Source organism: Carlito syrichta, unplaced genomic scaffold, assembly GCF_000164805.1.
Source record: "Carlito syrichta isolate Samal-C Ts95f unplaced genomic scaffold, Tarsius_syrichta-2.0.1 Scaffold311525, whole genome shotgun sequence".
NCBI classification, from domain to species: Eukaryota; Metazoa; Chordata; class Mammalia; order Primates; family Tarsiidae; genus Carlito; species Carlito syrichta.
Window position 1 is genome coordinate 204,448 of NW_007255621.1, and position 12,294 is coordinate 216,741.

Consider the following 12,294-nt stretch of genomic DNA (forward strand, 5'->3'; position numbering starts at 1 on the left):
AAAGGGTTTGCATACTTCAGGGGGATGTAAAATAATCTCCTGGGATATTCAAAGAAAATGGTGTAATCTCTACTTCTATTATTTCTATCTAGAAATTGCTGTCCGGTAGAACTTTCTACACAGATGGAAACGTGGACAATATGACTAAGGAATATTTAATATATTTAATTTTAATTAAATCAATATAGCCATATGAAGCTAGTGAGTTAGTACATGCCACAAATGAAGCTTACTACTATTTAATATATGAATTTACACTGGCATGCTCACCTAGTCTTGATTAGATGGTCAAGTGTTGCCTACATAACTTGAAATATCCTAAGGGAAGATGACTGATTCCACAAAACAGAGGCATGACTGTAGGGTCCTCACTTGTTTATTGTTTTCATTGTAGTGTTTAGTGTGCCTGGATAGGTCAATCTACAGATCAGATTGCCTGTTTTAACATAAACTAGCCTTTATAAGATGGGCAGGTGCCTTAAAAAAATTAATGTAAAGATCTGTGGAGTAAGCTAGTACTAATAATGTAGTCACAAGATAACAGCAAGAAAATGACAGAATGAAACATTTCCTTATGCAAGTTACTTGCCAGATATAAGATAAAGTAAAACAATGAAGATATAATCATACATGACAAGAAATTTATTGCAAATTCTCAAAATTATCAAGATGTGACACAGATTTGTGCTATTAATCATTAAGTGTACATTTATATTATACAGAAACACATATTTTGTATTTATATTATACCTTTGAGGGGTACTTTTTTAGCCATAAGAGCCATGACAACTAAGTAACAATAAACTAAACTTAGAACAAATCTCTGAATCACCGTGCCTCTATATATTCAACCATAAATAAATACTCTATCAGTGAGAAAAAGTCTTTTGTATCATTATTAAAATTAAATAAAAATATTTAAAGCTATTTCATTAATTTTCTAAAAATGTCTATTTAGTCTATGATGTAAGATTCACCTCATATATTAGCTTAGCAACACATATGGGTTATAAATATATGTGCATTGAGAAGGTGTGCTCAAATTATCTTTTTTAATGTGGTGTACACTCTTCTATTTTAAGCTGTTTTATTTGCTTACAGTTTCAAGAAGGGATTCCTGTGAAGAAAATGCTTCCTGGTTTAATCAAAAATTTAAAGCAATATACTAGGAACATAGTAAGCTCAGAGACCTTCATATATTATGAAAAACAATAGGTTGGAATGCTCAAAGACCAATCATTAGTTTTCTTGTGTCCCCTCTGCCATCTCTATTGTGCTCAGGGCAGGTAAAGAAACCCAGTGTTTCTGTAAGATGCGGGGGCTAAGATAATACATGTGTTGCAGATCTGTGAGTAGACACAGGTACCGGGGGACTTTGCCTGGGTGGATGGGGAAGGTGTTGGGCAGAGGACGCACACTGCACAAAGCAGCTTTCCCATTCTTTCCTACCTGGAGGATGTAACTACACAGTTCACACAGGATCCCTCACACAGGAACAGGTTACGTGCACATGTAAATAAGAGTCCATCCAGAATGATGCCAGCTCATTTTGAGTGTGCCACTGAATCATTCGCTAAAGACACAACCTGCATCCAGACGTAGGGAATCTGAATTTCCAGCCTTTAATAAGCTAGATTGTACATGCTCCAACCAAGTTTGTTAGACAATCCCTGATCTTTGCCAGTTGTGCTTGGTGGTTTATGTGCCCAGGGGACAAACTCACCCACACAATCCTCACGTGATGGTGACAGCTCGTGTCCCAGTGGGCAGTCACACTGAAAGCTGCCCTCAGTGTTCACACAGGTGCCACCCCTACAAAGGAGAGGGTTACGTTCACATTCGTCAATGTCTGAAAGGTAAAAACGTGAGATCCATTAAAGAACTCTGAGGAAAAAACATTAACGCATACAGCATGGGAGAAAGAATGTTACCTGAGGTAAGGTAAGTGTAGGATTCAAATAAGATATACTTCAAAGGAGATGGGATAATGCTCTCCTCACTTTTTTAAGTATCAGTAGAAAAACTAAAAATTCTACTCTTAAAGGTAGAAAGTCATCAAGAAATTTACTTGCATGAAATAAGCAGGCTCAGAACAGATAAAAATTAACAGTATTTGCTTGTAACACCCTAGATTCAAGATAACATATGTTGTCAGTTATTCTGGCATCTATAATGCTAAACAAAGAGAAAGAAAGGTCTTACTAAGCGACTACATCTTATGAATTAAGTCCTATTAAGTCTCTGAAAATCAAACAGTTGGCCTAAAAGGTGGGGAATACCAAAAGAGTTTGTAATAACACATAAAATAAGAGAAATAATGGGGTTAGCATGACTGAATACAAATTTTGGAGTTGCTACGCAATGCTATGCATTTTAAAAATGAATCCCTTTGAGTAATTAGTCTGTGTGTTGATTTTAGAATCTATGAATAAACAGGAACCAGTCTTATCACCATTAAGGTGTCCAGAAGTTCAGAGCTTCCTGAGAACTATCCAGGTACATATCCCCTGTATTACATTTAAATCTCTTCTCTCTCTCTTGCCACAGGTCCTGGCCAAACACAGCCCTCAGATGAGCAAGGGTCAAGTGAATAAGCCTGTGCTAGCCTGGTTTCAAGCCAGTGAAGAGCTACTCGCACTTACCCATGCAATTCTTCATCATCATAAACCCACTTTCGTAGCCTTCGAAGCACTCACACTCAAAGCTGCCCGGCGTATTGACACAAATTCCACTGCCACAGAGATCAGGAGAAATCCTGCACTCGTCGATGTCTGATTCACATGGGTTAAAAGAAATTAAATAGAATGAGATAGATTTGGCCATCCACATGACAGTGCTGCACACTTGAAATGTGGGGAAAATCTGTGGCAAGCAGTCCAGGGGGTATGTTTTCAGAAGATGTGTCAGAGGAGACAAGGCCTGAGGCACATTCCTTTCCCCAACTGCCAAAACTGCCACAGCCAAGGAGCAAGTGGGCCTTTTTGCCTTTAAGAATTCTGAATTGTGGGTTTCTCTTTGTCGCTTAGTAACAGAAGGACGAGTCCAGCAACTGCAGTACGGCTTAGTGAGGCAGGTGGCAAATGAGGTGGCAGGGCATACAATGAGGTGGCAGGGCACAAGTCCACACCCCCTAGGTGGGAGCATATGAAGATAAGGCCCCTGCCTCAGTGAGATCTGGCAGGCCCCAGTGAGACAACCTCCCAGGCAGACACAGTAAGACTAATCTTGAACCAGAAAGCACACATATGGCAGGGTCATGGAGTGCTCCCCAACTGGCACTTTTGTGTCACACTCAGATGTTAAGAGCTTACTGATCTAATTTTTTAAAAGATAAAAAAATAGGCCGGGCTTGGTGGCTCAGCCTGTAATCCCAGTACTTTGAAAGGCTGGGGAAAGCGGATTGCCTGAGCTCCCAGGTTTGAGACCATCCCACGAAACTTGACAAGATCTCATCTCTACGATAAATAAAAAATTTACTGGGCATGGTAATGCGCTCCTGTAGTTCTGGTTACTTGGAAGGCTGAAGGGGAAGGATTGCCGGAGCCCAGCAGGTCGACACTGGGGTGGCTATGAGTATGCCACTGCACTCCAGCCTGGGCGACAGAGTGAGACACTCCAACTCAAAATAAAATTTAAAAAAAAAAAAAAAAAAAATGTTTGTGTGTCTGTTACTTTTCATGTATTACAGCAAATAAGAATCTTCAACAGTAGCATCATATTCTCAAAAACAGGATTCTCAGAAATCTCCTGTGCCTACAACTAAGATTTTACAATAGACAAATCATGTCTATATTAAATGTGTTTAAGAAAACATGACCTGTTTTTAAAAATTGTTTTAGCTTAAAAATTAAAAATGTCAAGTTTAAAAATTGTCAGAGTAGGGAAAAATGCTTATGCCACAATCTCTTTATTTGGATCAATTTTGAAGCTTTTTCAACTGTAGAATTTAGTCAGTATATAACTGTTTGTACTCTCCTGAGGGGGTCTCGGTCTCTGCTTTCTCCCAGTTTTTAATTTTATTTATTTCTCTAATTATAAGCCATATGATAAGTATTTTCTTTTAAACAAACATCGCAATGGAATTCACTGATCCAATTGAGTAGCTAACAATACACATATTAATTCTCTTACTTTGTATCTATCAGTATCTAGGACTGGTTAGAAGAGCCAAATGAGGAGCAAAGAAAAAGTCCTGTGGTGGAGCAGGGACACTTTTTGGCTGATGGGATGTGGTAGGAGTTTCACAGCATAAAGAGCATGAACTCAAGAACCAGATGCCTGGGTACAAATCCCAGTATGTCATTTAGTGAGAATAGGACCTTGGGAAAATCATTTAACTCTCTATGCCTCAGCTTCCTTTTCTGTAATAGAATCTACTTCATAGAATTAAGTGAACCAATATTTGTTAAGTGTTGAGAATAGTGCTTGTCTCATAGAAAGTGCAGTTATGCTAGCTATTCTCTGCTAAGAATTGGTATTTTGGAGATAACAAGCATAGGAGAAGAGAAATAATGAAGTCGTAGGTGGCTGGACTGGAGAGGCTGATAACGGGTACGGGTACAAGATGGACAATGCAGTGCTGTCAACCAATCTCTTATACAGTTAAAGAAGGAGAGTGTTAGAGACATTACGTGACTTGGCTAATTTCACATCAAAAACAAAAGGCGGGGTCAGAACTGGAAAAGCCCTGAGCTTCTTTATCCAGGTCCAGGATTTCCTGAGTCAATGGAAGGTGTTTGGTGGGAAATGACACAATCTAAGCTTTGCTTGAGGAAAGCACAACCTGATGGCTGTGAAAGTGAAGGATTCAACTGTGAAAGTGAAGGATTCAACTGTGGAGACGTACAAGGCTGAGAGATCTTGGAGAAATCTTCAGTGGAGGAGATACTGTGATATGTGGCCCAGGTCCCCCCTCAGGAAGGAAGGACTTGCCCCACCCCACGCCTCCAGCCACTTGTAGTATCGCTGTCAGAAAGCCCTCAGATATTAACCATCCTAAGAGGGCCTCTTTTCCAGCCACACCCACTCTCTGGGCAGCTATATACCAAGACTGGTCATGCAGGTACACAACTGCCTGTTCCCCTTTGCCCTACTTAAGACAACTCTGATGGGCCATCCCATTACCAGAGTTCCCAGCGGCATGGGCTGAGGCCTTCAGTTGAGCATCACAGCTCAACTTCTCCCTGTGCCCACTTCCGCTTCCTTTCCTTCTCTTCCTAGTTTTTGATGACAAAAGCAATCCCTATTAACCTGCCTGTATGCTAATCTCTGCCTCAGAGTCTGTTTCCTGAGGAGTTTAATCTATATCTGCATCTAGAATAAATAGCATAAGTACTTAAAACAGTCACTTGGAAGAATGAATTAGCAGAACTTTTTCACTTGTCCACTGGGAGAGGAAGACGTTAACATTAAATTAGAGGTTTCAATTCTGAGCAAAATATATTACTATCACATGCAGGAAAGTCCCTAGCAGGAGCAAGTGGTGGGGAGAGGGAAAGATGGGAACAAGGGAGACTAAAACAAAGAGAAACTGTCCAGATGGAAAGTTAGAGGTGTGAAACTCAGAAAGAGTAGAGGGTTTGAGATAGCATCTGAGAGTCAGCTCAGCAGCTGAAGTAATGATGGAAGACAAAACTCTGAGAGGCAGAATGTTGAGAGAGCAGAGGACTATGACAAGCACCCAAGGGATGGGAAAAAGAAGCTATCAAGGTTAGGGAAGAAATGCTGTAGGCATAGAAGGATGATTGAAAGTGGAAAGTACCATGGAAAATAACAGAAAACAAAATCTGAAGGCGGAGTTGACTCAACAGAGAAGTCCAGAAGAATACACACCAACAGAAAGATCTCTTTTTTCAACCCTGCAAAGATGTTTTTCAAGAGAATGCATATGTGTCTGAATGAGGGAGAGCAAAAGTCAAAATCACAGAGCAAACGGCTGGTTCAAAGAGAGTTGGGAGAGGTAGCAGTAGGAAAACAGGATGGTAGCTTGAGAATAAAGAAGGACTGAGAAGACATTTTGAACTTGTGAAAAGGTCAAGGGAAAGGAACCAGGGAAAAGGAAGATGCTAGAGAGAGAGAAACAAGCCAGCTGAGATGTAATCTGGAACAGAAGCAGGGAAGAAGAGAGAGAACCGAGGAATTAACTGCAATCTGGGGAGAGCATCACTCCCCATCCTTTGACACGTGGAGGCAAGGTGGGAAGAAAAGGAGATTTCATCACCAGAGAAGAGGCTGTATGAGAAGAATGCTAGCAATCAGATTTATTCTCAGTAAAGAAGAATGGGAATACATGGTGACATCAGGGAGCGTGTAGGTCAGGAAAAGAGGTTTAGAAGCAGTACTGAGAAATTCAGGGAGTGACTTAGAGAGGTGGATATGAATGCTGTTAAGTAGCTGTGAAGGCTTGGAGGTGAAGGCAGGAATCTCAGGCGGCTCTCCTCAGACTCTCCCCTGGGAAAACAATGGTAAGGGGATAAAGCACTGAAGACTGGCATGAAGGCTGAGCAGAAGACAGGGTAGCAAAACTTCAGAAGACCAGATGGATAGCTGTGAAATGCCTAGGCTGGGCAGGCAGGAAGGAGTCCAGGGTGACATTTCCAGGGGTCATGGAGTAGGAGCAGGCAGGGAGGTGGGAGACAATGGGAAATTCTAAAGAGGATATGAACAAAGAGAGTTCTGAAAATGAGACCTTAAAGATACAATTCAAGTATCTGGAATAACTGTTATATTTTCTAGCAGAAAAAGTTGGAACTTCATCTCTTTTCAAACTAACAGGAATGGTTATGGATATGGATATGAATAGTAACTGAAGCCTAATTATTAAGAATCTTGTTCACTGATGTGGAAAATATGTTATAACTTCCTTATTACAATCTATAACATATTACAGTGTACTACTAGATAGTATACTAAGATAAAAACTTGAGTTTATATCACTGTTGTGAATTGAATGGCTATATTCTTTAATACTCAAATGTTTTGAAAATCATATTTTATGTCACTCCAGTATGTAAAACAAACAGCAGGTTTCTTGCCATTTTGCAGCTCGATCACAACAAGTTTATTTGGAGAATGAACCAAAGTGTAGGGAGAAGAAATAAAAATGAAAATTTACATATTCTAAGTGAGAGGATGGGCTTTTGAGGGTAGCATTTTTAAACAGCAAAACAAAAAGGACTAGCATTTACCAAATCAAACAGCGGCACCATTTTACCTGTGCAGTTTCTTTCCTCCATGTCTAGGGCAAAGCCACTATTGCAACGACATTTGAAGCTTCCAATGGTATTTCTGCATTTCCCATAGGTGCACATCCCAGGAAATGCTTTGCATTCATTGATATCTAAAAGCAGAATAAAGACACAATGTAGAGCTGGTTGACAAAAAAAAGTAGGTCCATCACTTTAAGTTAATAATACATCATGATGGAAAACAATAATGCATGCAAATAAACATGAGGGCTATAAAATTTTTCAGTGAAAAGAAGGTTTACTTGTGAGAGTCTGTATTCTCAATAAAGAGTTCTGAACCCTTTATTTCTGACCACTTGTTTTGTAAAGATAAGTGGGGACAGAGACCTTTTTGTAACATATGTAGCTATTAAGGTAACATCTCCTCAGCTTGTGAGAAGAGAAGCAGACGAATCACCAGTAGAAGACCAAGATTAGCATTGTGTTTTATATCTTTACTTTAATACCACCTTACATAGGTGCTTTATACTCCTGGGATGTAAGATTGGCCACAAAACATGCTTAACCAAGAAAATAAAGTGAGAAGTGGCATGTTTAAAGCAAAACCAATTCTCCCAGAATTTGGAAGGCATTGTGTTGTTACAGAAGGACAGAGGTGCCATGGGCAGTTACCTTTGTAAAATGGCCGTCCAGTAAGAACATCCCCTCGGTTAGCAAAGCCAGGCCCCCGGGGGCACAGGGTTTCGTACTCCTTGGTGTCAGGTTTGGGGCATTCCTCACACTCGGTGCCCCAAGCCGCCCCGACTGCACAGCAGCAGGCATCCATGCGGAACTTTCCAGGAACAGGCTGAATGCATTCATCTTCATCCCACCTCAAGTAACACTGCTCCATGCGGATGTCTACACCAAAGGTGAAAACATAGTGTGAGAGTAAGTTGAAACATTTGTTGAACATTCATATACTGAGTAGCAGCTGCTCTGGGCATAATGTTGGGCCCTGGAGGTATACTGATGGGTGACACACAGACCCTGACCTTCTGGGATGGACTCCATAGTTATGGTCACCCAAAGTGAGTTCTCCTCCAGTATTCCTTAATCCACACAAAAAATCCTCAGGAAGAAAATGTTCCTTCCTTGCATGAATGCTTCATGTCTTTGCCTACCATCCCTGTTTTGTATTGTTCACTTCAGAAAGAGTAATAAAATATTAGTGATAGATTCTTCTTGATTAAGCAAGAATCTCTAGAGCAGCCCTGTCAGATCCTAGTCATAAACAGCAAATGATCAGCTGTAATCTATTTGCCAATTTAGTATCATTGTTAAAATCACTTTACAAAAGAAATAAATGCTATTGCATTTAAAGTTTTTTTTTTCCTTCCAAACTTACCTTTTGCATCATGATTTTTCCCGGATTGTGTGAATTTTCCTTATTAAGGGGCCAAATTACTTGTTTAAATGTCACATTTTCCCTTCAACTTCAAAACATACCAATGTTTCAGTACTTAGCCTATGTTAGCCAGGACCTTAGAACATCAATAAACAGTCAAAACATAGGGTAGCCCTGCATGAACTATATAAATAACAAGCTTGTTGGTTAGCCAATAGATATGTTTTCAAACTACAGTCAAGCACTTGGCTGCTTAATTATAAATATGAATAATGAGTTCTGAAAAGGTTTTCCTTCAGCAAACAACATGATTTATTTGATAAGAACATTTCAAGACATTAAGCCCTTTCCAGAACCAGAAAACTATTTAACAGAGAGAAAGAGGCCACAGATGGAAATGCACATATAAACAAATTAATAAGAAGGGAAACTAAAAAAGAACCAAAATTATCTTTTGGAGTGTTGGCCCACTGTATTAACAGTATAAGCTTCCTCCACTAGGTAAGTGTTCTAGGAACCCATCAGGGTCAGTGTGCTCCCTAGCATTGTTATGAAAGGCTATATTTGATTTTGGTAAATTTTTTTGGAGATTCTTTCAATGCTTTTGTCCATTTCATGATGAGTGATTATTGAATGCATCTGCCTACACAATGATGAGTATTAAGCAGTTTTTAACCAAAAACAGAATGATCTCCATGATCTACCCTCCCTATTCACCTGATCTCACCCTGAACAACTTTTTTTGCATTTCCCCTGATAAAAAAAAGTCCTAAAAGGGAAATGTTTTGTTGATGTGGAAGAGGTGAAACAAAAAATGGCAGAAGTTCTAAAAGGCATCAAAATCGACAAGTCCCAAAACTGTTTTGAGCAGTGGAAAAAGTGTCTCAATAGGTGTACTGCATCAAATAGAGAATACTTTGAAGGTGACTGAAGTTTAAGCTAGTAAGAATAAATAAAAAATTTTTAAATAAATAAATTCCAGTGTTTTTGGGGTCCGCCCTTGTATGTTTACTACTTTAGTTAGTGTCAGTACTGACTCATTCAAGTTCTAAACCAAAGGTAACATCAACTTTAGTAACTGCCTTTAGCCTAGAGTTACATACATTTCCAAGTACTGTACCTTAATTTAAAAGCCCAATTTTTTTTTTTTGAGAGTTGGAGTCTCACTCTGTCGCCCAGACTGGAGTGCAGTGGCCGCTCCCGGCCACCGCAGCCTCGACCTGCTGGGCTCCGGCGATCCTTCCACCTCAGCCTTCCGAGTAGCCAGAATTACAGGCATGCGCCACCACGCTCGGCTGATTTTTTGATTTATTGTAGAGATGAGGTCTTGCCTGCCCAGGCGGGTCTCGAACCCGTGGCCTCAGGCAATCCACTCACCTCAGCCTCCCAAAGGCGCGGGATTACAGGCTGAGTCACTGAGCCCGGCTCTAAAAGCCCAATTTTTAAAGAAAAAATAACTGTGGTAAGTTTTAATTTTGATTCAGTAGATTGACTATAGGTATTCACAGATGATGGTTTTTATATATCTTATATGTCTACATTAACACTAACCAAAAAGTCACATTCTATGCTCATGTGAGGTACAGTAGTAATCCAGTAAGTCTCTACCACTAAGCTCCCAGGGACTGGTCTCCTTACAGCCAGCTCCGTCCAACACTGTCACTGGGGAAGCAAGGATCTTTCCCTTTACAAGATATGAAAGTGTTATACAAGCACAGGTATCCTGAGAACTCTGATCTGAGGCACGCTCTTTCTGAGGTCACTGAAGCAATCTGCTCAAGAAGCTCAAGATAAATTAAATATTTATTGTTCCACAGCTTACTGGGATAAACTGGGGGTGGAGGGGAGGTATCTGAACTAGGTACGTCAAAAGTTATGATAGTCTAGAAGAGTCACCTTGTGTGTTTACTATTGAGATCCATATTAATATTTATGTCAGGAATTAAAACAAAACAGTCAGCACATTGGCCACATAAGGCCTGTAAATGCTTTGACTAGGTTGCAAAGAAATTGAAATATGAATTTGGAAACCTTTGAATGGTGCATGTATTCTGCAGTTTGCTGCAGTTCCCACCATTCCTTATTACCACTTCACTCATTTATGTTATGTGCCTAGCCCCTGAAAGCATCTGAGTTTGGGATCTTTGATTTAGATGACGTTCTGTCACAGCAATTTACACATCTTTTGTTCTTAGAATATTTAACTTTTTCATATGTCAGTCTCTTGGAACCTTCTCATATCCTTAGATAGAATGAATTAATGTAGCATAATCCAAGTAGTGACAAAAACACTTAACCAAAGTACAAAAATAAAGAATCTAATATGTTATTTTAAAAACAAAGATTTTTATTTTAAATAATGTTTTTGGAAATTTATTTTGCTGAGTGAAAATTTACAATCAATGATGTATCTTCATATATTATATCCTTTGGTTACTTGATTTCATTTGTCCTTTGACCATATTGATACTATTATTTTGTCATTTTCAAAAGAATCTACTTTTTTCTAAACATTGTAGATAATTTTAAGACAATTTTTAAAATATTTAGAAATCTGAAAAAATTTCCTTCATTTTTGTACTTTGGATATTATGCTTTCTAAATAATTTCATATGATCTTATAGTCATGCTTTCAATCCAGATTTAAATATGCTGTCAAAAATCAACAAAATAAAATCTGTGTTAATTATAATAACTAAACTGAAGGGTACTGCAAATTTTTTTCTCACTACTAATTTTTAAAAATCACTGATATATTTAAATACTTTAAAGATCATTGAATGTAACACTACCATTGTTCATGCTTTTTTTGTTTATATGATTAAATTACAAATACAGACCTATGTAAAGTTGTTTTACAAACTAAAAATTTATTGTTCCATATCTTATTGGGAAAAAAAATCTCTTTAAGTAGCTGAAAAATTATTGACACATACAATAAAAATTAATATAAGTTTATTTTTCAATCATGTTCAGTCAACAATGACAGTGGTAAAGAAAAAGTCCAAATTGCCATCCCTATAATATGGTATCGAAAGAGAGTCCTCCTTTAATTTAAAAAAAACAAAGAATTAAGAAAATTTAAACTTTAAATGGTGGTAAATGTAGAACCAGGACCAGTCAATGCTTTCAAACAGAGTAACATAATGTTGCCCATGACTTTCCCACTATCTTAAGGATGCAGCTGCAATGAGCTGATTAAGGCTAACTTTTCAAATTCTAGTCTCCAATTTTTCTTCTATGTTCAAAATATAGTTGTTTTTTTTTTAAATTTCATTAGCTCAGTGTGAAAGACTGAACTTGCCTAAAGTATCTAGTTTAAATGAAATATTTGAGATAGGTTTTTGAGCAGTACCAACTTTCGGTATGAAACAGAAACTACTTCACTTAAATACACTTACTTTTAAAATATCCTCCAGTATTTCCCCTCACATATCTCATTTAAAGGAAGTTTTCCCAAGTACAGACTCAATGGATTTGGACTAGCCACTTCCCAGAGGACAAGAAAATTCATGGCTCGTTTTGCGCATAAAATACATGAAGGCATGAATCTTACCCAAACATACACGGCCAGTCCCATCCAATGTAAGGCCTTCAGGGCACTCACAATGAAAAGATCCTTTGCTGTTGACACAGCGACCATTTGGACAAACGCCAGGAAACACCTCACACTCATTAACGTCTGCAGGGAAAAGGAGCAAGTGGAGGAATAAAGATGTT

The 12,294-nt window shown here is 38.7% G+C and overlaps 1 protein-coding gene across 1 annotated transcript in view; it reads right to left on the bottom strand.

Annotated features, from left to right (window-relative positions):
- The window catches only part of FBN2 (fibrillin 2), a 256,177-nt gene that overhangs the window by 64,477 nt on the left and 179,406 nt on the right, over positions 1-12,294 (bottom strand). The window contains exons 23-27 of the mRNA XM_008068800.2: positions 12,131-12,256; positions 7,860-8,087; positions 7,214-7,339; positions 2,643-2,771; positions 1,724-1,849 (exon numbers count right to left, since the gene is read on the bottom strand). Of these exons, the coding sequence (XP_008066991.1) occupies positions 1,724-1,849; positions 2,643-2,771; positions 7,214-7,339; positions 7,860-8,087; positions 12,131-12,256 (735 nt within the window). The remainder of the gene's footprint in view (positions 1-1,723; positions 1,850-2,642; positions 2,772-7,213; positions 7,340-7,859; positions 8,088-12,130; positions 12,257-12,294) is intronic.